The sequence below is a fragment of the Cyprinodon variegatus genome, unplaced genomic scaffold (assembly GCF_000732505.1).
Source record: "Cyprinodon variegatus isolate N-32 unplaced genomic scaffold, C_variegatus-1.0 Scaffold433, whole genome shotgun sequence".
Lineage (NCBI taxonomy): Eukaryota > Metazoa > Chordata > Actinopteri > Cyprinodontiformes > Cyprinodontidae > Cyprinodon > Cyprinodon variegatus.
In genome coordinates, this window is record NW_015150886.1 from 660,270 (window position 1) to 685,787 (window position 25,518).

Consider the following 25,518-nt stretch of genomic DNA (forward strand, 5'->3'; position numbering starts at 1 on the left):
ATTATAGGCCACCTGCAGCCTTTGGAGGTTGACTTTTCTATATGTAGTCCACAGGTGAGCAGTGTACAGAGAGGTACAATATGCATTAAACAGTTCCACTTTGACTTTATCAGTACATGAACCGAATTTACGAGCAAGGGTAATAGCTTGAGCATACAACAATCTACATTGTCTGCAAATGTCATCATCGTCTGACAGATTTTCTGTGATGATGTCCCCAAGATACTTGGTTTTGTTTGTAACACCCAGCACAGTATTTGACAGCAGAAAATCTGGAAACTCAGTCGATTTTTCTTCCTTACTCCTACAGATCATGATCACACTCTTAGATGGATTGTACTTTATGTCGTGTTCCAGACCATACTCAGAGCAGATGTTAAGTAGTTGCTGTAACCCAGCAGTACTAGGGCTAAATATTACTAAATAATCTGCATACATCAGGTGATTAATGCAATGTTTCCAAGATTTGAAGATGTTTCGCCACCTCTCCAGGAGACTTTTTCAATTCAATTAAATCATTAGAATTGAGAAAGCTTCCTGGAGAAGTGGCGAAACGTCTTCAAATCTTGGAAACCAAGTCCAGTGGATTTTATTTGAACTTTTACGGAATGACTATAACCTTGATGGATGAGAATCTTCATCAGCATATTTTTCTTTGGAATGAGTTTCATACAAAGTTCTTTATGTTCAGAAGCTGAAACCTCAAACGTCCCTCTCTTTTCAGTGATAGCTTTTCTCTTTTAAAAAAGATGGCTTCCCTCACCCTTCTTTCAAACCATCTGTGCTCTCTTTTTAAGATCTGGACATCTTTGTTCTCCTTTGTGCTTGAGGTTACCACCGGACATAACTTTAACCATCGAAAGATCGAAGATTAGTAGTACCTTCATAAATGGTTATCGAAATTTCGTGAGTTATTTTTTTGTCTTAAAGGAAAACAGTTAAACTCTCTCACTGGTTAGACTTCCACACTTAGTTAACAAAACAACCAATGAGGGAGCTGATTACATCTGAGGATGATCGGTTAAACTGGTTTCAGTGTCATGGAAAATGTAAATGGAGCCAGTAAATCAAAACATAATGCAATTTTAAGGATTTCAAAATGCAAGTTAAAAAAGAAAAAAGGAATGAGGAATAACCATTTTAAATGTGTGTTTAGAAATGTTCATTCTAATCAGATTTATGGATGTTGGTTTTTAAAAACTCCATTTGAAAATAGGATTTGAAAATACATTTTGAAATTGAAAAAATAATCCATTAAAATATACAATTTACAACTCTTTAATAATTCAATTTATAATATACAATTAGAAAATTCCTTTTATATTGGATTTTAAATTGCATGATATAGATGTTATTTTGGCTGTTTTTCTTTTTCAGTGCCTCTCTCGGTCCTCCATAGCATGACCAAACTGTTTGTCAGTGAGGTGGCACCGCAGTTTTTCTTTCTCCATGGAACACAAAATTAGGAGGCCGTATATCAATGCTGAGATAAACATCTTTATTTGTGTGTTGTTCCCAATAAAAGTGACTTATTTGCCTTTCAAACGGTTACGACAGGCAGAATGGATCTGACTAATTAGATTTTGTCTAACTGTTGAGCTTAGGCAAATTAGTTCCATCTCAGCAAACTATACCTGGAGAGGGAGCAGAGCTGCACACCCAGTATCATCCTGGGAATCCTAAACTTTCTGCTCAGCTAATTTCCTGGATGGCAAGGCAACTATGTAGCTGCAGCTGTGATAACACACACTGATTATTGTGTTTTTTTCATGTGTTTACAAATCTGCACATCTGAGGTGTCTCTGGAAGAGGAATGTAGTATAAAAATGTGTAGTTTTCAATGAGTAATTTGTCCTGGATAACATTTTTCTTTCCAAATGCTTTTGACTGTAAAATAAATTGGGAGTGTAATCAACAATTGTCCACAAGCAGGACCTGTTTTAAACCAAATTCAAATGTGTTTTATTCCTCATACTTATTTCCACTGACTATATAAAAAAAAAGCTAAAGGCACATATAACATTTTGAGGGTACATGCTCACAGGTGTTTGGAAAGGATTTTTCTTGTGTATCAGTTTATCATAATAAAAAAAGACTAAAGTCAGCAATATGGGTAATAGAGAAATGCTCACAGCATCTCTAGACACCCAGTCAGGCTGAGGCTGCATCTGTTACCAGGACTTTGTGTGCAGCTGTTACCTAGAGGAATGAAGCCGTGGGATTAGAGGTGCAGCTCAATCATCCAACTTCTGCTGATTCAAAATCACCGACTACTGCAGACATCCATTTTAAGTAAAGCTGTATGTTGAGTCTCACTATGGCTAAGAAGCGTATACTATAGTATATACATATACTATTTAGACTACTGACTATTTTGAGTACATGTTAGATAGGAATTGGAGAAAGACAATGATAGGGTGAATATTTTTACATTTTTTTTGTGAACCCAATTCACAGGCTGCAGTAAGGAAGCCGAGAGCGACCGTGTCCCTCCGATACTTTTTCAGAGTGGTTTTCTCGAGAAAACAAGTTAATTTTCTTATTATCTAAAGATAACGAGATGGTAATTCCACTTTTGAATTGATTCCTTTACAGTACATTTTTGCAAAATCGATGTCTAGGAAATGAGATCGATTACTTTTATAGTGAACCGCGTGGCATTCACTTTCAAGTGAGCAGGAAAGATGCTCTCAAGATGACTTCAAGCCAGACAGCTGCAAATATTGCAAATAGGTTGACTGAAGACATTAACAAATGACCAGCAAACACCCTGTAGTTGTTACAGACAACACTGCATATATGGTTTGTGCAGTGGAGATAATGCAGCTCATGCATGTCTGCTGTGTCACGTCTGCTTGCTCGAGTGAGGCTTGTCTTTTTCACTTTTCACAAACAAGTTTGCACTTTTGAGACAGTTTTGTTCACATCTCAGGTTTAAACTGTCCAATTTACAAGTTTGCACATTGTGTTTAATGTGACAGGAAAAAAATAAAATACATGAGTACACAGTTAAACCATTTTCATTAATGTAAAAACAGATTGAAACGAAATGAATCGATTTAGAACTGTATGAATCAAAATCGAATCGATTCAGGACTTAGTCAGAGTTAAGATTATTTTTGTGGTAAGCATGACACAGATGACTAAGAAATTGCACAGGCGGATTGCATAAAATCAAAAAAAATAATCAAACAGTTTAAACAAATGTTTTAATTTAATCCAAGCCTGAAATTACTTAAAAGCCTTACTTTTATAATATTACCTTCATGTCCATGAAGACGCCAGGTAAACTTCAGATTAGCAGGGAATTGCATAATACTACATTTCATATTATTTGTATTCAATCAATCAATCGATCAAACTTCTTTATTATCGACTACAATTTACATTGCAATCGAAATTTCAGCTTTTGCTTTACCTATCTTCTAACATTTGCAAAAAAGCATCTCTACATCTTTATTCATTATAGAATCAGTGGTAGAGCTGTGTAGGTTGTACATGATGAAACATTGTTCTGATTCCCACTGTCCTGAAATAACTAAAACGGGGAATAACCCCTTAGAACACATGCTTTCTTCTGCTTTTGCATAGAGCAGTATCGTTTTATACACACTGATTTCACTCACATTAAATTCATGTCCACATGTTTCCTTTTTTTTTTATGTGTGTCCAAAAGAAGGCTTCAAAGATCTTTCAAATAGAAGCTATGGTCATCCTTTATGTGACCATGTTGGAAACACACCGTGTTTACCTTCTATTGACTTTCCACCTTCCTCTCCTGATCTGTGCCTGTGTTCTCTTATTGACAGCGGCCTCCCTCTGTTCCCTTTAGAGGTTTGATCTGCATGGTCTGCTCCTTATGTTAAGCTCAGGACTGTAAAAACTCTTTGTGTGAGTGTCTGTTACAGTGGTTTACCAGTGGATTATGTAGAAGACACGTTTGGACAGAGACAGGTTGGATTGGCTTCTGGACATGAGAGATGAAAGCAGACGACATGTTTAGGTGGACAATCTGCGTGAAGTGGAGGCCCTGCTTTAACCCAAGGGTGGCTGTAAGAGGAAGATATTTTTGTGTTCTGTGTGCTGTGAAAATCTGTTTTCCTTTGGAAAAAGGATTTCTTTTCCATTGAATCCATCTGCTGTTATCTCTAGCACCCTCAGGAGAAGCTTGACTGTAGTCCACTAACAACAGTGAAATATCCATGCAGTTGCTGCAACCAAATCCCCCTTAGGCAAAGGCAAAAACATCCAATATCTCTCCCCCTACCCCTGTCCACCATCAAGCGCCACAAACATATTTTATGTCATGTAGAAATTTCACAACTCTGTCTCGTCAAGCCTTGGGCTTTCCAGTCTCTACGGCTGAATACACTTGAAGACTTTAGTCAGTCTATCACAGCATAAGTACATGTATGACTTTGTCATCTGAATTTGAGCTTTTCAAGCATCCAAATGCTGTCTCTCATAATCCTCTGCTAACTGTCTTCTGCTGTCACCACACATCATCTATATCATTTGCACATGCTGAATGAAAATAGTCATGTCCTGACTAATACTTTTCATCCCTGAGAGCTCCCTAAGTTATTTAAGATTACAATTTTCTTCTTTAAAGCTAATGTAAATTATGATATCTAATCATTTGTATGATTGGGTATTATTCCAACCAGCTTTTACAGCAGTTTTCATATGCAACTTTAATAAGCATTTACCTATGTCAAGAATGCTTCATTTACCTCATGACAACATATTACCCAAAGTGCACATGGCTTCATCACTTATTCAGGAACAGTATCTCAGAGATATACTGTACCTAGCTTAAATCAGCCAGTGTGTCACCAAGACTAAATATTGATGTATTGCCTAGTTTAAGAAGAAATTTTAGAAATAATGAGGAAAATTTTATGTTTTTGTGAATTAAAGATGAGCTCATTATTAGGGAAATGACACTTTAACCCTATAATGCCAAATGTATCATATTTGATACATACGGTTTCTGAAATGTTTTGCGTCTGACACCTTTTGCATAATTTAATGGTACAAACTTTGCTCAAAATCCTATTGTACACAATCAGATATACCTGATAACAGAGGGCAGAAGACTACACAAAAAATAATCTTGACTTATTGCATAGTAATAAATTATTAATATCAAAAATGTATTTCTGTTCTTTTCTTTTTACATATTTTGTTAAAAGGCCAAATAAGGACTTCAAACCAAAAAAAAGTAATTTTCTGTTTTGTTTTATTCTTGGATCGGGCTTTAAAGGGTTAAATCTGATCTATGTTTTATTGTTTTGTTCTTTTTTGTTTGTTTTTTAGTTTAATTTAAATTAACCAAATAGAAAATATACCAAAATATATATATATTTTTTTAGCCTGGTTTAAATCCACCTTCAAGCTTCATTTATGTATTCTTTTTTTCTTATAATGGTTTGAAATCTCTTTTTATGCAATTGTTTTTTTTGTGTGTGTGTGTGATTATAATGTGACAGCTATGATTTGAACAATGTAGCAGCCAGAGTCTGTACTGAAGATGAATTTCCTTTGGGATGATAAAGTTAATCTCATCTAAATCTAATCATGCATCTCAGATGATGCTGCTGATCGTCTGCATCAAACAGTTGAATTGCATACCAGCAGAACTGACCAATTGTCTATAACACTGCTCACAAGAAGATTAAGCTGTTTTTCCATGGTTTCCAATTTTGGGTGTTAGATCCATTATCCATTTACTTAAAAAGCTTATGTGAATTTTGAATCTCATAAGCACTATGATGAGAAAAATGGCCCTCAAATCTGATTCTGTAAAGGTCTTTCTCTCTCTAGATGCCTCTGTCTATTGCAACTGTCTCCAACAGGAAAAGTTTTTTTTATTATTATTATTTTTTTTTGTGCTAATTCTGACTGTTACTGTAAAATCTGTCCAGAAATGGCAGTAACATAAAACCAAATATTTAAAAAGGAAAGACCCTCAGCATACATCCACATTTATACATTTTGGAGTGGTAATCAGAATTAGAAAATCCCAGAAGATTTGTGGTTGAAGCTAAAATGGTGCATCCAGGCAATGTGGCCTACAAACCTTAAACCTTCATAACATCTGTTGGGAACAAATTACCGTAATTAAAGTTTCATCAAACTATGTATTATACCCAATACACATTTTTTTGTATTCTTATGTACTATTGATTGCATTCACAGTTTCAATTGCATAATTTTTTTTTAACCCAATATAATCAGATCAATGTGAACCTTAAATCATCAGAAAACATATTCCCTCAAAAATCAGCCAGCTGAAAAAAAAAGAAAAGAAAAAGAAAGTGAAGAAGAAAAAAACATCTTCTGCTTGGAGTACATGCAAGCCAGCTAGTTGTACAGAGATCCCAATAAAAAGATAGTATAAACAATAAAAACTTTGAAATATACAAAGAAATTACCAAATGGCCTATTATAGGTACATTTTCCATTTCCACGTAAGAAGATATCAGATATTATTTTTTAAAAACTAAGGAGCCAGATCTTGTCAAGTACTCATGAATCCAAGAAGAAGATTGTATATCTCTCATATGTTATATGTAAATTAGTGCTCATGGTTGTAAATCCGGTGATTTGATGTAAGCTGAACTGCCGGCTCTATGAAGAAGAAGATGGATTTTGACCATAGTGATAACTTTGATGCAGCCTAGCGTACATGTGATTCAGAGAGCTGCAGTCACGTAGTAGCTCTGCTCTGTGTATGGGTTTTGAAAGTAACCTTGAGCCCCTGTTTCACCATCTTCAGAGACTTTGCATTGCCACAAGGGTCCCAAGTGGAAAAGCTGTCTTTAGCTCTTTGCAGTGAGCTTGACTGTGAAAAGTCCAGGGCAGGACCTTTTGATACCTGTTGCTACCCTTACCCTCCGCTGTGGTCTGAGTAAGAAATGTTTTTATCTTTTGTAGTTTTTCCAGGCACTACAAAATGTTCCAGCCTGCCCTATGTTTTCTATAACTTATGGCTCTCTTTCTCTCTTAATGTATCATTAGTCCTGCATAACTAAATGTCCTTAATTTATTGCTCATCAAACAAAATACATAGTTTTTTTTTCTGTCCTCTCTATTTAGGATTTTTGCTGTTTTTGCCATTTTCGTAGCATCCATTAGCAATGTTTTTGTTTTGCTTTTTTTTAAGTCAGACTTTAATTTATTTCCTGTCTAAATTAGAGATGACTCAGCCCTTCAGAAAAGCAATATGGCAAATAATTAAATGAGAAAAAAGCATGCGCTCATGGTTGCAATTTTGTAAACTACTCTTCATCCCCAATAACCCTGCCTGGAGAACTGCTGCAATTGTTCTTCTCCAGCAGGAATATGACTCTTGTTAATGTAGCTGTTGGTGAAAATTAGCCATTTATGTTTTAATGTAGGACAGAAAATCCATTTAAGAAACCCTCATACAATGCCAGTAGAGGAGGTTGTGTAAAAAAGGCCGTGACCAAATCTGTAAGTTATTGTCATAGATGTTGTTGCCTTTTTGGCGAATGCTTCACCTTTCTGCAGCAAGGCATTCTACATAAACACAATTTCTCTTTGGATTTCTCACTGTGTTCCTACTTTTTCTCTTCTAGATATCCGTTTCCTACAGTGTTCAGCACCTGCAGCAAGAAGGACCTTGCAGCCAGTCTTGAGAAAGGTGTGGGGATGTGTTTGTACAACATGCCAGAGGTCAAGGTGCTTTATGGAGGACAGAAGTGTGGCAATGGCTACGTAGAGGAGGGAGAGGAGTGTGACTGTGGGGAGCCAGAGGTAAACACTAAAGCAGAGGCTTTCATCTTCGCCTTCCTCAGTGGCTGCAACTCTAAATGAAACTCAATCTTAACATGTGTTACAAAACCAGAGCTTTGAATGTATCTGAGAAATCCATTTGACAAGTAGAGGGAAAAACAGATCTTAATGGATCCCTGCTGCACTCGGAAAATACGCATACATCTTAACCTTATGAAATTTTATCAGACTAGAACTTTTTGCTTTTATGTGGTAGAACAACACAATAACAGTGTTTAATTGTGAAGAGAAAGGAAAAGAACTGCTTCGCTTTAAAAATTCATATACAATTTGTCAAGTCTGCATTTTGTATGATGCCAACTTAATAGTTTGTAGAAGTCCCTTTTCCTACATTAACAGCTGCAAGTCTTTTGAGGAATGTGTTAACAACCTTTACCAATCTATATACTCCTGTGTTTGCAATATTTTATTATTTACAGACATCTTAAGCTCACTTGGATTGGGTGGATAGATTTTAAAGTTTTCCATTCGATTTCTATTTGAGTTAAGGTCTGTGATTTAACTATGGTTAGTGTAACACATGAATATGACTCCAAACATGATTTGTTATTATCTTTGTTTAAAGCCCATACAAATTTTTTGCAATCAATGCTTTTAAACTAGTTGTTCTGTCACATTACACTATGTTAAAATATTAGATTTTTTATGGTTGTCACGTGACAAAGTGTGAAACCTCAATGGTTATGAATGCATTTCAAATATGCTAAAAATCTGTTATTTGCTCGTCCATGATTTTGTGCTTTACTATAACTTTGTTTCACTTTTACATTAAAATAAAACAATCCTTCTTAACCGATGAAACTCTCACTGAAACTCCCTCTACCAATATAAGCAAAGTCCAACTCTCTCTTGACATTTTTTTTTTTGCAATCATAAAATACTAAAATGTAATACACCCAGGAATATATTGGGAGGGGGCAACCCCATGAGGTCTCCAATATGTAGTATTTTATTTTGTTTACATCTTGCTTTTCCTTGACCAGCTGCTCCCATGATTTCATATCTTTGGAGGCTCATTAATCAAACTGCTGCCCAACTGTGTGACAAAGCAAGCAAACAAGTGGAAAGCACTCATAGCTTCAGCCAGTTTTCTTTGGCTCTGCTTTCCCCACTCTGCAGTGCACATCCATGCCCATTTTGTTCCCACCCCCACACACTGCAGGAAACTGTAAAATCAATAGCACAAATACATATTGCTTAGATCCACCCTAAAAAGCAGGACTTACCCCAAGTTTCACTAAAAATATAGAAAACCAGGTGACTAAGTTTAATTCAACCTTCACATCCCCAGTACATGTAGATATATCAAGAAACACACTCTTGCTGTATAGACGTGATACTGTAACATTAGTTTTACTAATTATTTAATAATAAGGCTATCAATTTGTAATTACTGTTATATATGATTTGTATATTTTTATGTATAGATTTAATGAGTGGATTAACAAATGTAAGTTCGTTTGTCACCTGCTTGCTGTAGGTATGATACTCATACTAATTGTAGCTACAGGGTTTTAGTGAATATAAAGAGTTGATTAAATATAAATCTGATAGATTTAAGCAGTAGTTAAAGGCTAATTAATTTTAATACCTCATCTTCCCAGTATTATGAACTCTGGAGAGACCAATATTGGGCTGTTAGGCTGAAACGCCATGAAATATAAATATGAAAGTTAAAAGTTAGCATGAAGATTTCCTGATGTCTACAGGACATGATTGGTTTCTCTGGAGAAATGTGTCACTCTGTTGATTTTCTTACTACAAAGCTGAACAGAATTTTCAATATAGTGAAGTGGTCTTTATTTTCCTTTTAAATTAGATTATATTTTGAAACGTGTTCAAAATGAGTAGGATGTGGGATTGTTTATGTAAGCATAGTTAAGAAACTCCATAGTTTACAAATCAGTAGGTGGTATTGTGCTAGTCATTGTGTTTGACCACCAACAAACCGGTAATGCAGTTTAGACCTTCTGATGATTCCTCAAAAGGATCTCCTGGAGGTCCTCACATTGCTTGTTTGAACTGGCAGCCCACGTAGGCCTGGAAATAAACAAGGAATTCGAAAAGGGAGCCAAAGGGTAAACAGTTGGGCATATTAAACTGCATTGACAAATTAGACCTCCAACAATCCATATGCGTCCTTACACAATGCCCAGAAAAAAACAACAGCAAAGATTTGTTGTTTTGGGTTATCAGTAAAAGTAGAAGAGAACCTCTAATCTCTTTTTTCCCTGTTATCTCTTCCAAATGCCCAGAGCTCATAAATTAAAAACCTTTTCTTTAAACCAGGTTTTTTGTGGTCATTGCATCAACAGACTCCTTTTTATCTCTAACTGGTTTAGAACTACCAAATCTAAAACACATGAGTGCCAGTTTATGTCTAAACTTTAAGGTCTTAAGGTCAGGGGGGAATCTTTGGACAGGAAGTGTGCTCCAGTGACTTGAAGAGCTTCATCTAACAGAGGCTTCCAAATGTCATATCTGTGATCAGGACCACATGCTCTAAGATGGTTTATTTTATTTTCTCTGCACTCCAGGAATGCATGAACCCCTGCTGTAACGCCACCACATGCACCCTCAAGGGAGATGCAGTGTGTGCCCATGGGCAATGCTGTGATGATTGCAAGGTAAAAGGTTTTAGGTCACTTTGGACCTTGTTCAAGTTTATTTCAACTGACTAAGTACTTTATGGGAAAGTTCTACAAATCTATTTCTGTGTTTTCAAGTAAGTGGTACATAGTGGTAATTGCAGCAGACAGTGGTTGACAGCAGTTTTCTACGAAATGCAGATTTTCTGTGCTCTCTGCTGCCCCCCTTCTTTGAGAGTCATTTAGTGGTCAGTTGTTGTAGCTACAAGTGAACCTCCTCTCTATCTAAGTTTTGCTAACCACTGGTGGAATATCTTGTAAATCCTTCCATTCTAGGACTAATCTACAAGTAAAGATATAAAACATGCAGCAGTATCTAGTTGAAAATATCTCTTTTTTTTAGGTTTGAATATTTTTATTTGAAATAAGTACGAATTTGTGTTTAACTATGTGTCCAACCAAGTGGACGTCATCGATTTCTTTTGGAAGTTATTCACAAAGAATTTTGAGCCTGATCTTCAAAGACTCAAAATAAAGGTGCTAAAATGCACATGCAGTTTTTTTAAGTGTGTGCAATAAGTGGGCATGTCGTGAATGAGTTATAAAAACTGCTGCTTAAATGTTACAACATGCAAATTGGTTTTGTTCCAGCCATTAGAATTAGCATTTTGCATTTTCTAACAGTATATTGAGGGTCGCCATATAATGAAAATATCTATTAAAAATAGTAATAATGATAATACTTACGAATATCTATAGTGCACCTCAAACGGTACCCGTCATTTATGAATGGAAAAGCCTCGATGGTCATAACCTGAAAAGGTAATACTAAATTAAAATAAATAAATGAGAGACATTCCTTTTTGACCATGTTTCCACAGAATGACTTTGAAAAATAAACTCAATAAACAGGCTTGGACAAAGAACTGTCCAATATTAAGAAAAAATATAGGTATTTAATTGAAATCAAGTTTTATTTAAATTTTTACAAAATCAATTCACATATACAATAAAAGACAAAAACAAATTCATAATGTTAAAATTCATAACAAGGACCAGAGGAAACAAAGAAAGAGATTTCTCAGGAGATTAGAGAGAAAATTATAGACAAGCATGTGAAAGGTAAATGCTTTAAGACCATCTCCAAGCTTCTTGATGTTCCTCTAACTACAGTTGCACGTTTTATTCTGAAATTAAGAGTCATGGGACTGTAGTCCACCTCCCTGGAAGTGGCCACAGCAGCAAAACTGATGACAAATCAAAGAGACAGATAATAAGAATTGGAACAAGAGAGCACAGAAAACCTTCTTAAGACATTAAGGTGAACTTCAAGCTCAACAAACAGCAGTGTCAGATAATGCCATCTGTCATTGTTTGAACAAAAGTGGACTTAATGGTAGAAAATTGTAACTGCAATGTTCTTTATGTCAATATCTCTCAGTTGTGACTTTAATTGGTCCATCTGAGAGAGCTTAACCTGTTCCTCCACTTGCAAGGACATTGCCCCCATGTAATCCTTGCTCCACCAGCTACCTGTCTAAGAATAGGTTTTAAATCTTATTGTTTTTTTTTTTTATATATATATATATTAATATTGTGTCTCCATTCTATAGGTTTTGTGGATTATGAAAGTATATGCTCAAACACTGACTTAGGCCTTTTTAAATGTAAACTTTACATCTTTGACTGAACGTAGTGGAAAGAGCTTCGCAGTCTACTGACTTGCCAAGACGTTACATAAGTAGAGGCCATTTACCATTTTTTAAGTTCTTTAGTTGTGTGGTTGTCTGTTTTAAATGGTGTTATAAATATAGAAATGAAATGTATGAAGCTGAAATAGATATTTGACTACTCAAGGTAATATTGATTTAAACACCATTATTCATTAACATGCTTGCGCCATTTCTATTTTATTATCAGTCTAATGTCTTCTTTAAGAAACTGCTTACAGTAATAAGGCATACTCCAAGTCTTAAAGTCATAAAGTGATAAGGTCAGTAGAGTTGATTATGCCGAGTAATTTACTGAACTCTTGGTGTCTGCAGCTCAAACTGGCTGGCACCATGTGCCGAGAGTCCAGCAACTCATGTGATCTGCCTGAGTTCTGTACTGGCTCCAGTCCTCACTGCCCAGCCAATGTTTATCTCCATGATGGACACGCTTGCCACAACGTTGACGGCTATTGCTACAATGGCATCTGCCAGACTCACGAACAACAGTGCATCACCTTGTGGGGACCAGGTTAATCAATACTGTTGAAGAAGTTGGTCTCTTTTCAGACTGAAAGACTCATTATCAGATACTATTGATTGTGTGTTTGTTTTTTTGCAGGAGCTAAGCCTGCTCCTGGGATCTGCTTTGAGAGAGTCAACTCTGCAGGGGATCCTTATGGGAACTGTGGGAAGGACTCCAAAGGTTCATTTGCCAAATGTGATGCAAGGTAAAATTGTGGTGCCACATTGAATATTTCAAATCCATGCTGAAAAAAAATTTATCAAATAATGATAATACTAAATACGCAATTATTCATGAATAATTTAATGCTGTTTTGTCATCTGATTGTCCTAAAACTATTCGCCCTTTGGGTGAAATCTGTAATCAAGCTGCTTGTTAATTTAATTAATTGTGTTCACGACACAAGGCTTAGCAGGCCTCCGGCACACATTTCTATCGGTTTGCAGAATTACTTGTCTTTGTCTGTGATTAGGTACCTTATGTTTCTGTTCTTTCATGCAGGGATGCAAAGTGTGGTAAAATCCAGTGCCAGGGTGGAGCCAACAGACCAGTGATCGGTACAAACGCTGTCTCCATTGAAACCAATATCCCACTACAGGAAGGGGGGCGTATTCTATGTCGAGGGACACATGTGTACCTGGGGGATGACATGCCAGACCCTGGGCTTGTTCTGGCTGGAACAAAGTGTGGAGACAGCATGGTGAGCAATCCATATATTAAAAATAATAGCGAAAGATGCACATTCTACCATTTTTCCAGTGATCAGGTCGGATCAACAGGCTAATATGACTCAAAACTAAGAACCACCATGATTTTTTGTGTGTAAAAACAACTTGAGCAATACAGTTTTTTGTGAGTTGTAAAAAAGAACCTCTAACAGTTGTATCTCAGCCACACCAATGTCTACTGGATGTTTGTATCAGTAGCAAAGAAATTCATTGCATTTAACACTAGCCTAGTCAGTTTGATCATCAGAAGGGTTAGATTCCCAACATTATTTGGGCATATTCTAAGTTCTGCAACTGCAGCTTTTACACACAATTTCCAAGAACATAACCGTCATTATTCTACAGATCTGATGCATCTGTGTTTTGTAGATCTAGAATTGAAAGTGCAGCTGAGTTTCTGATCGATTCAGCTTATGAATAGCTATGCGTATAAGATTGCCAAATGTATTACAGAGTGGTCAGATGATCCATTGATTTTTTTTGTTTTTTTAGATAAGTGGTAGAAATTACTTTGAAAGTAGCATAGTGTGTCCTGATGTACAAAAGGACATAAAGCACAGCCTCAGTTCTGGTGCATGCACTACTCAAAATTCGAATGCCTCAAAGCAATTACTTGCAAGACCTTACAGTACATGTGTTCAGTATTTAAAAAACAGCATTTTAGCTTATTTTTTTTTTTTTTTACTTTTTTTTTATTTATATTCATATTCCTAATAACATTTTTAGATTTTGTTTTGACAAACATTTTAAAATATCCCTAATAAAAAACAAAAGTACTGTCATAAATGTTCAACAAATGACCATGAATTGTCCTGTTGACTATGAAATAAATTAAACCTTTTACCTTATTTTTGAGGTAAACCTCAAATCTAAACTACCCAACTTTTTAAAATAAAAAACCGATTGCTGCAGAGTATTTTTATGTCAATCAGGTAAAGCCCAATCAGTGAACCTCCTATTTTTGCAAGCTTGATATTATCTACTTTAGAGGGGCTGTAGTAAATCAGTGTTATAAGGGAGGAATACTGTATGTATACTGCTGCAATATTAATTCACCCAGGGGAGGGTTTAACAGAGAGGAAAACATCTAATGAAGTTAACTTTTGAGTGATTTCAGTGATGTATTTTTTAACTCTTTGCCTGGTTTTCATAGGGTTTGTGTGTATTGGGTGTTTGTGTGTGCAGAGGAGATCTTCACAGAGGGTGCAAAGTGATTTCCCTATCCAGTTCAGCACACTGCACATGCAAACCTTTTTTTGCACGTGTGCCTTCATTAATACCGAGATAATCTTCTAGTGACCAAAACTTGTAAACACATGGATTGAGGATATGCAAATGCAAACATTTACCACATGCAAAATGATTTTCCAAACCTGAGACTGAATAGTGGTCACAGTTTTTACGTTGTTTTTTTTGTACTGCTAGAAGTCCGATAAAAACTGTCCTGCATAAATGTGGTCAGTTGCCACAAACGAGGCATTGGTACAATGCCAGACAATGGAAATACATTTTTTGCCGATTTAAACAAATTTGGATTGTCAAATAGTAGAATAACATTGTTAAAGAAAAAACATCCATTCATGTGGGCAAAAATGAATGCAAAAAGATTTTAGAAAATCTTTATACTAGATCTGAAATTAAGAAAATTACTGGATTTAAATGTTGCATTACGTCAATATAAACCAATAAAACTAAAAGAGCCTTCAAAGTGTGATATCACTCATCTGTATCTGATCTGTCTGGAAAATATGATCCCTGCCTTACTTTGCATTTTTTGGCTTTTGATTTGTAATTCATTTATAGGCATTTTAAGTTTTATCTTTGCATTTCATTGTACCTGTCTAGTACAAAGTGCATAATCTAAAGAATGACATAACTAAAATAACATATAACCGTGGTGCAATCAAATTTCACTGGCTGGACTATCATGTGTGATGATGACATCAGATAAATACCATAACAGAAATAATGTAAACGTATCCATTCACTCAGCAAAGTCTTTATTAATATGGATATGATGTAGTTTAGCATGTATTAATAGCTTAAGGATATAAATAAGTACTTTCAGTACTGTGATTACAGTATTTAATGATGACCTAGATGAATATCTGATATATAAATGGCCGCACTCAAACTGCTTGTAGAACATGCAGTTTGCTCATTTTAATAGATAGAACCAAATTGGTTTGCACATCTTTGTAGGTCACCCCCAACACATCCATGTATTGCATGTGGTTGGAAAAAAAGCATTTTATTGTTATTATTTGGAATCTTTGAAGAACAGGCCCTATGTGCTTAAGGCTGAGTCTGTGCCACAATGGAATCATTTATTTTATTAGGTATGCTTTTTAATGTTTTTTTTTTGTTTGTTTTTCTTCTCTTAATGTGTCTTAATTAGCTCCACAAAATAAATTACCTTTTCTCTTCCTTTAAGTGCATACCGTATGACACTTGATTCCTAACCCCTGCAGATCAGAGTTGTTAAAGGTCTCTGTAAATAAATCTTAAACAAACATTTAAGAGCTGGAGTGTGAAAATAATGAATTTGTGAAAAAAAAAAAAAGTTATTTAAATGTTCAGATGACTAAATAATAGTCTAAGAGAAACATTGCACAGGTTTTTACATTTAGGTGTAGGAAACTGAAAAATAGGAAATGTGTGTGGTCTGATCACTTCAAGATTGCACTTATAATGATTAGATAACCAAATGACAGGGTTTCATGTTCCTTCTGATCTTATTCATTCAACACAGTGCTCTCGTACTTGGCGTTTAACTGCTTTTGTAGTTCTTTGTGCTCGTTATACACAAAATGGCCATCAGGCAGGGCAGCTCGTCTCCTGGCTACCGACTTCAGGTTATGAATTCACGCAGCTCATTATCTGAACATTTAAATGTCCTGAAGGTCTGTATTTGGCATCTTTCTTCTTTTAGAAAGGTTTTGTGTTTTTCATGCTAATCAAAGCATTAGGCTGGGACACAGCATTGAGTTTCCTGACAATTTGTGGAAAATAAGAGCTGAACAGCTCTCACATTAATTTAGGTCTCCTTCTTGATTTAAAAGCAAACAAAAGCATTTTTGCATTTTACTCTGATATTTATTTTTCTTAAATATTTACAGCGTTTTGCATTTGAGGTTATGTTTTTAGGAGAGTTTGTGTGTTTGTCTGTGTACAGAATAACTTGAAAAATGTCATGGGCGGATTTTAATAAACTTTTTATCAGAGGTGTCCCTCATGCCAAGAAACAACCCATTAAATTTTGTTGATGATCCAGCTCATAATCTGGATACGGGACTGTTTTAAACGACTCTAGCATTGTGAGATAGGGATATTTAGCGGAAAAAGCAGTTCCCCACTAAACCAGAGGGTGGCAGCAGTGACTATTGACAGCCTCAGCATCGGACTAAAAAGAGTCTGGGCATATCTTAATGAAGACAAAAACACAAGAAAAATAGAAAAATTAATTTTATGGACATTTTTTACCACAGCTGTGCCTCATGCTAAGAAAGAATTCATTTAAATTCTGTAATGATCCAGCTCATGTGCAAGTTTTACCTATAGGTGTAAGTCACAATTTGGGGGAAAATTAGCTGCGAAAGACTGTGAATCTCTACAGCTGCTCCACAGTTGTTGAAACGTCTGTTTATTGCAAGGTTGTACCTTGGAAGGTTTACCGATGGAGCCTTAATCTCTCCATGGTTAACTTAAAGCTGACATATATGCTTCTCAAAGTTTAGGAAATGGTTTTATAACCTAAACCCTCCTGTTTTTATTTTTCTGTCCAACTTTATGCCTGAAATATGTGCTGTCTTCTTTGGTCATTCTGATTCTGTAGGTTCACTCATCTGCGTTCATACTGGTTTAGATAACACCCAGGTGGACTGAATTTGCTTATTAACATATGGAGAAAATGAAACGCACAGTTTTGTTTTCTAATAAAATAAAGAGTTCGTAAGTAATTATTTTAGGTAAGAATAGTAATTAAGCAGCATAGCATGTCTCTGCTGTTTCTTTAAATTAACTACCTCTGGTTATACCATACTATATAATAAAGTTATTTATATCTACAACATACATGTTGACTTTGCAGTTACACATGGACACATTTTCTATCTCCTCTGAAAACGTTTATTGATGCTTTTTCCCTTGAAAGGTGTGCTTGAACCGGCAGTGCCAGAATGTCAGTGTCTTTGGCGTGCTCGAGTGCTCAGGGAAGTGCAATGGACGAGGGGTGAGTGCAAAGTACCATTTCTGGCCAGTGCTTAGAGTTAAATTATGCAATGTAGTGGTGTTGCCAGCCTGTGGAGACTCTGTTTTTATCTGTTAATTCACATTTACGGAGGAGCTGCGCTATCGGGTATGCTCCCTGTCACTGTTATGATGTAAATAAAAACGAGTAATAGTGTATTTATAGCCTACCCAATCAGTCTCCATAGTCTGACCACTTTAGATGGGTTCAGTGTGAACACATTGTGTGATGATAACTTGTGTTTTCTGTCTTTAACTGCAAACAAGGAAGGGAGCAGAAACAGCAACTAATTTGCAGTATATCTTTCCCTTCTCTTAAACGATCACCTTTATTTCTCTCAGCATCTCTCCTCAATAATTCAACAAAGGATGCTTTTATGTTTTATTTACTCTGTTGTTTAGTGCTATAATTGCAGCATTCACCACAAGCTATTCTGGCCCTCTGTAAACACTGATTTTTGCTGTCAATTAAATCAAGATGGCAGGCGCAGTGAGAAATCAAAAGTTTCTTAATAGTTCCCTGTTGTCTTTTATTAAACTTTTCTATAATGCAATAGGCAATAAAAAAGAACCTACAAACAAACATACAAAAATTACGTTTTGTATGTTTGGGGCAATGAATTGCTTAAATGTCTGTGAGGGGCGGGCATAAAGAGAAGCTAAAGTTGATCATTTTATTTATTGTCCATTTAAAAAACAATTTTGAACTTCCAATCAACTACATTTTGCTCATGTAAACAAAGGTACTGATGCAGTTGCTTAGTTACTGCATCAGTGTTTTTATACAGTCAGTCTTTATTATCCAAAATGTGGATTTATTTGGATGACTTCCCCATTCTTATCATTTTAAATAACAATAATTATGATAATAAAGGAAACAAGTCTTCTCTTACAGCAGTGTTCTCATACTAAAAGTTTCTTTATGTAATAAAGTCATTTACGTTGTTCTAATAATGGGTTGTGTTATATTTTAAATAATATTACATAACCAATGTGTGAAAAGTAAGTTATATTATTCCATTTATCATAACATAACACTTTTGTTGTGGTTGATATCTAATGCTGTCTAATGCTAACTATGGTGCCTAGTAACAATTGACATTTCCAGTGTTCATTAGGTAAAAGGCAACCTAAATCACTGAGAGGTCTCTACTAATGCACACAAACTCGCTTAACCCTAATTTTTGACTGACAATAAACCTTTATTTTCAGAAAGAAATTCCAAGTAACCAGAGAGATCTTGAATATTCTCAAGGACAATATGCAAACTCTGTGCAGAAAGTCTTAAACACAGGACCTTCAGGCAACCTCAACCTCACCATTTTTAAATATATAAAATATTTTAGACATTGTGTATAATGAAGTTTTTTACTTGAAGATATAAATGAAATTAAATGTATGTTGAATACCAGCTAGTTTTAGCAAAAAGATTAATCCAATCAGTCTTTCAGTGCTTCTTCCTATTGTATAATAGCTAAATTTCACTTTAAGTAAATTTAAAATAAACCCCCTACAAGTGCCTCTTAACCCTGTCATCTAGTGGATATGGTTTTTGCCTTGCGGCAAGGGAGGCACTCAGGCTGTGCATCTGTGCTAAATGTAAATACTCCACATCTGCACTGCTGCCCCCTCCTCCATTCTCCCTTGCAAAGACAGCTGCATTTAATACCTCACTGGAGAAAACATAGGGTTTAGAAACCTGCGGCTCTGCTGAATACGTTTTTTGCAAAACTTTAACAGCATCTTGGGAAACTACACGATCCTTATTCCGTATTCTTGTTTTCCATTACACAATAATCACAAACTTCAATAGCGGGGTTTGTTTATAGATAGGACAACGCAAAATAATATGTAATTGTGATGCAGGAGTGTGCAGTAATTTACTATGGTTCTGATAATTATTTAATTCAGGTGTGTTAAGGCATGTAAGAAGGAACCTTTAAGAAGCTGAATTGATCTCTGATCTAAAGCATCCTATATCTGAAGAGTTATTGAAGAGAAACATCCCAACAGCATCATACCGGCAACACCAACATTTCTATCACACATGACATGTCTCTGTGGTCTTATCTTGCAAAACCTTCTTGGTCATGTTTTATGGCCCCCCTCCAACGCTGGAAGAAAACATTAAAATGGACGTCTTATGGCATTCTCACAACACTAGCTTTTTTAGTACCATTGTGTCATAAATGGCAGATTTACGTATTTATTTATTTTTGTTTTAAGAAAAAAGAAATCAGGATCCTAGCTCAATCTCCTTTCGCTGCAAAAATATGTCTCACTTTAATGTTGGTCTATCATATGGTGTACTGCTATTATACAATCAGGTTTGTGACTAGAAATGGAAAACTGACATCTTAAAGGGAAATGCCAGTGTTTAAAAAGCCACCATTACTAGTATAAAGTGTTCATTATTTGAGGTCAATCTAAATGATTGGGAGTAGTGTGTAATAAACTAAACATGATCATTCTTACAGGTATGCAACAACAAAAAGAACTGCCACTGTGAAGCCCAGTGGGCTCCTCCGTTCTGCGAGAAACCAGGCTTCGGAGGGAGCATTGACAGTGGGCCAATGAGGCTGGCAGGTAGAGAGGGGAATTTTATCCCTGACTTTGCTTATTTATGCATGAAGATATTAAGTCAGTTGGAAAAAGTTTAAACAATTGCAAAATATCTCAATATAAACATATACAGTATGAAATAGCTCTGGTGCCTTTTATCTAGATGTAACAGTCTTATGTCCTGTCATTGTTCTGTGCTGTAGATGTGCGTGTGTGTGTATTAATGTGCGTGTTGTCGTATATGGCATCAGCCGACAGTGTGCTCATTACTGTGGCGATCCTGGTCACCCTGGTTAGCCTCCTGGCAGCCACAGTGATCGTCTTCCTGAAGAGGAAAGCTCTGCTGCGACTCTTCTTCAGCAACAAGAAGCGCACCTTGGAGAAACTCAGGTAATGCATGGTAAAAATAAAACATAACTTTATTTTGCAGTTATTTATATGAAAAATGATGCATATAGATTTTCTTCCATCCAAGAAAATACATGTTTAAAAACTTGACTTTAGGTTTAAAAAGTCTTAAGTTTATAAAGTGTGTATAATTCTCACTGGTGTTAAATGTTGAATTAAAAAGGGATATAAAACGGTGAAGGAAGAAGAGCAACAGCGGAGGAAGTATTCATTTTCTGAGCTTTTTTTTTAATCTTAAATAAGAAAAGCTTCCTATATACAGGTTTTAAAACTGATCATGTCTGCTGTAATGCTGAAAAGTGATGCACATAGTTTTGTTTTGTACAGCTTTCAGAACATTTCCATTCCATAAAGTCCATATAAATGTTTAGAATTTATTATACTTAACCTGAGGTGCAGAGAATAGAAATAAGAATTCAGAAGCTCACAGAGATACAGAATTGAATTATCTTTCAAATATTTCAAATAATAGGAATTTAAAGATTGAAATCTGAAATTCAAAGGCAGCCAGTGGAGTTACGCCAAAACAGAGAGGATTTCTTCAGCTTTATGTGTGCCGGTCATATAAGAGCAACTGTGGTGCAGTGGGAAAAGAAGTCGCCTTGCAATTCAAAAGTTGTAGGTCGCTTTGACGTGCCATTGTTAAGTGTTTGAAATGACATATGCACTACGTACACAGTATATATGAAAGCATTTTAAATGAGCTGCAGACCAGTGAGCAAAGACTTGCTCAATCCAACATAAAGTCCATTACAGAAATCTAAGTGGGACAAAATAACAGTGTGGATCACTGCTTCAAAGAGCTGCCTGGTCGACGGAAAAAAAATATTGCCGCATTATGTGAGCAGGCTGGCCTGTCTAATTGAAAATCACTAACTAACTTGAAACCCAGACTGGTAGCAGTTGGACGAAAATATGCTGGCGAATTCTCCAATCAGCTGTGATGGTCTCACATTGTTCACAAACATTGTCACCTCTTTTTAACCATTAGAATTCCAGGAGTTTAGGGCCAACCAGTTAGGACAAAATTGAAGAGAAGAGTCTAGAAGAGAAAAAGTACCAAACAAGAAAAACATAAAGATATTAATGCCAAACTCTTCTGTTTATTTCCAATATGTTTTCCCTGCTGAAAGGATTCATTTTTAATCAGATTTTTGCTTTAATTTGCATGTATTACTTGCAGTTTTTTCCTCTATGTAAGGAGTAGCAGGTAATGAATTTGCATTAAATAATGTGATTAATACTAAGTTTGAATATTTTTAACTACATGCTATAGACCAACTGAATAGAAGCCAATAAGAAAGAGCTGGTGAACAACTTAAGAAGCCTTCTATGTTTTTTGGTTTTTTTAAATGTATGCAGTAAAAATCATGCAGCTTATTTATGACTTGAATTATTCAAATATGGTTCTTTATCATATTAAAGTATTTCATTGTGATAAGATTTGCTTTATTTGGCTTTCTTGGTATTATTTACTTATTTTCTTAAGGCATCTTTATGGGATGAAATTATAACCAAACGGAACATCAGATGTTATAAAATGTGATCGAACGTTAGCTACAATAGCATAAATAATTTAGCACACTGAAGCTGTGGAGTTATGTAATAATTAATGCTTTAAATGTTTTATCCAAAAATCAGCTTTTAGATCTTAAGTTGCAGCAAGGTGTTGTTTTGACCAGGTTTACTTTTTTCCCTAATGACTATTACACATTTAAAATATGTGGTAAGAATAAGAGATTATCTTCCAAATAGAACAAAGATGATTTACTGATTTTTCTATTTTGAGATAAAAAAGTAAAATTCACAAAAGAAAACAAGGTTTATTTTGTCGCAATCTGCTTAAAGTCATTTTAAATCAATTCTGACCTCCATATGAATAGTGCAGCAACTGTATCACTCCCTGCAAAATAAATGTAGACAATAACATTAACGTGTAAAATGTGTGAGAAAAGACAAGAAAATTGTAAATATGATGAAAGTAAAAAGCAATGATGGAACAAGAATAACCTTGTAATGCAGCCTTAGACCACTATTTGAAATCTATGGCAAACAGTAATATTTTATTTGATTTAAAGGAGAAAACTGTTTCTGCACATGAAATGTTTTTGATTAGTTGATTTCACAGCTGAGAAAGATAATTGCTATTTCTGATAGATTTGCTATTCTTGGATGTAATTAAGTCCAATCTGTGCCTTTAAAATGGAAAATATGAAATTCAGTCTTGGTTTTAACAGGGGAGTTATTTAAAGACAAGTGTGATAGGATCAATTTTTCTAGTATTTGTCATGGCTCAAGGCTGTGTTTTGGGTGAACTGTAGCAGTGTGATTATTTTTTCTTGTAAAGGCACTATTACAATAATCTAACAAACAGAAAAGCATATATAGGTTTATCTTTCATGCCTGTACCATTAACATTTTATTCTGATGTCTCTCTATATTGTGGCTTTTGTGGAGTTTTTATGCTAGAGTTAAAATGTAAATCAGAGTATATGAATGCCTAGAGTTTCTTGAATTTTCCTCTTTTTTTTTTTCTTTTGTGCCGTCTTGAGCCTCATCACATCTATGTGACGGCTGGTTTCCACCTTTCCAATTTTGGGACCCAAAACGATTACATCGGTCTGTTCTGCATTAGCCTGGAGGAAATTCTAACCCATCTGTTAGCACATTACTGTACAGTATTTGGAGACTCCAAGTGACTCTAGTGGACTATGCTAAAGCGGTTACTCAGAAATATAAAGTTTAATGTCACCAGCACAATTGAGAAAGCTTCCTGGATTGGAAGCAAGACGTCTTCAAACTTGGAGACAAAGTCCAATGGATTGTTTTTAATTTTCTTTTTTTTTTTTTTTATGACTATGACCTAGAAGACTGAGAATCTTCACCAGCGTCACCAGCATAGATATTATGAGATATGAACTACTCAAAAATCTGAGCAGGGGGTCATCAGTTTAGGATAGCACCAAACTTTTCCAGTCCATAATTTAGAAAGTTATGATCAACCATTTGAAATGCAATATTGTTATCATGCAAAGAAATAATATTGAGATATAGGCTTTTGATGCAGACCTATATCAAACTTTTACCAGTGCCGCCTGACTGTCCTGGAACTTCTAATGAGGAATCTATATCCCATAGTTCCACCGGGATATAATTATCAGATGAAACAGTTATTTTGTTATTTATTATTTATGTATTTATTATTTAGTCAAAATCTCATCCTGTTCAAGTTATGCAGATGTGTTGATCTTCATTAGTCAGTAAATCCTTCTAAGAAAAAAGCTACTTGCCTGGTCTTTACCTCGGTCCACTCATATGGATTACACCTATAGGAAAGCAGATACATTCACACAAATTCATAGAATTTGGGAAACCACAAACAATGTTTTACCTTCTATATGGTAAACTAAAAACAAGACAAACAGGCTTCTTACCAGCTTACGCAAAGTTCTCATCCATGTCAAAGCATTGAAAAGAAGAAACATGCGTAAAAAGTTGCCTAGTAGGTAAAAGTTTGATTCCAAGAGAAAATGAAAAGTTTATATATATATATATATATATATATATATGCTTAAAACACAGTATCACAGAAACATCTGCCTTTTTGATGCATTTAAAAACCAAAAACTTATTTATTTATTGGTTTATTGATTAAGAGTCTGCCCAAATCAAAAGCAATTTTCAACCTTTGTATATATACCTTGGTTATACCTCAAATGTTATTAATAAATAACTGTTTTCTGTTCTTATAGATCTGTGGAGGCAACCAGGCCAACTAGTCCCATCAGGACTGAGTCCAGGTACAGACCCACACCACAACGCAGACCTCCACCCAAACCTTCTGCGGCCAATGTTTGTAAGGTGAGTTGCTTACTAATATTTCTGACTGTGTAAAACCTTATTGTTTGCATTTTGATGACCTCCAGCTAAAACTCATTTCTGAATCATCATGCAGCTGGGTTTGTTGATCGAATAAGATCACAGCAGGCTGGAAAATTGATTCAGCCTCACCGTATCTCAGAAGGTGGAAATATTAATTTCAGTGCTGTTGTTGACAAGACATGGCCAAAGTGTAATTGAGATATTGCGTAACTGAAATGAGATGTAGGATGGTGAAATTCAAACCCCTCTAATGTTTGTGATTTCTTTTTCCTGCAAGGGGAGCAGAGTTGATTGATTCAGGCTGTAGAGGTAAATAGGGTTTGATTTGTTTGCTGAAAATGATAAGCACAAAGGGAGATTACCTATTGTTGTGTTTGTGTCTCTGTCCCAAAATAAAATAAAGTGGACATTTATATGCATGAGAGTGTGGATCTGATATGGGTTAGCAGTTTCCTCCGTCTACAACCGCTGAGGATGAAACTTCTATCAAATGTCATAATCTAGCATAGAAGTTCATCCAGTTTATCTTTTTTATAGCCCAACAGAGTGAATCTCTTAAATAGCCTGTCCGTTCTTATTATTATAACATTCCCAGCCAGTCGCAGATGTCAGTCTGTATCACAGCAGAGCTCTTTTAAAAAACATCTCCACTGCTTCAGTCTGCTTTTGTGAGTTTTTGTCAAGCAGCCAAATCCTTTCTGACCATTTAACATGCTTATTGGTAAGCTCTGGACTGATAAAATAACAGCTGGTCGAGACATTTGGTCAGACTCTGGATTTTACAAGTCCAGAAAGGATTATTCAGTTTTTTAATGACTCTAACATCAGCAATGTGCACAGAATACACAGAGTCAATGTTATAACAGTACTTCGCTCAGTGGTCTACCCCAGTTTCTATGGAAATTAAAAACAGTAACCAGCAGAGCTTCGTCAAAGGCTTTGATCAGGAAATAAAAACTATTCAATCGGAAAGACTGAGCTTTAAAGTAGGTTTTTTTTTTTTAAATAAACCAAAAGAACTGAGTTACAGTAAGCAATACTGCCAT

The 25,518-nt window shown here is 35.5% G+C and overlaps 1 protein-coding gene across 2 annotated transcripts in view; it reads left to right on the plus strand.

The window, feature by feature from the left end:
- LOC107093568 (disintegrin and metalloproteinase domain-containing protein 12-like) overlaps positions 1–25,518 on the plus strand; it is a 131,053-nt gene that overhangs the window by 94,765 nt on the left and 10,770 nt on the right. Inside the window, exons 12-20 of one of the 2 annotated variants that reach the window (XM_015388708.1) lie at positions 7,605–7,782; positions 10,359–10,448; positions 12,455–12,650; positions 12,741–12,849; positions 13,146–13,344; positions 17,526–17,603; positions 20,098–20,206; positions 20,386–20,572; positions 24,343–24,451. In XM_015388708.1, coding sequence (XP_015244194.1) covers positions 7,605–7,782; positions 10,359–10,448; positions 12,455–12,650; positions 12,741–12,849; positions 13,146–13,344; positions 17,526–17,603; positions 20,098–20,206; positions 20,386–20,572; positions 24,343–24,451 — 1,255 coding nt within the window. The remainder of the gene's footprint in view (positions 1–7,604; positions 7,783–10,358; positions 10,449–12,454; positions 12,651–12,740; positions 12,850–13,145; positions 13,345–17,525; positions 17,604–20,097; positions 20,207–20,385; positions 20,573–24,342; positions 24,452–25,518) is intronic. The other variant, XM_015388709.1, reaches the window with a different exon arrangement.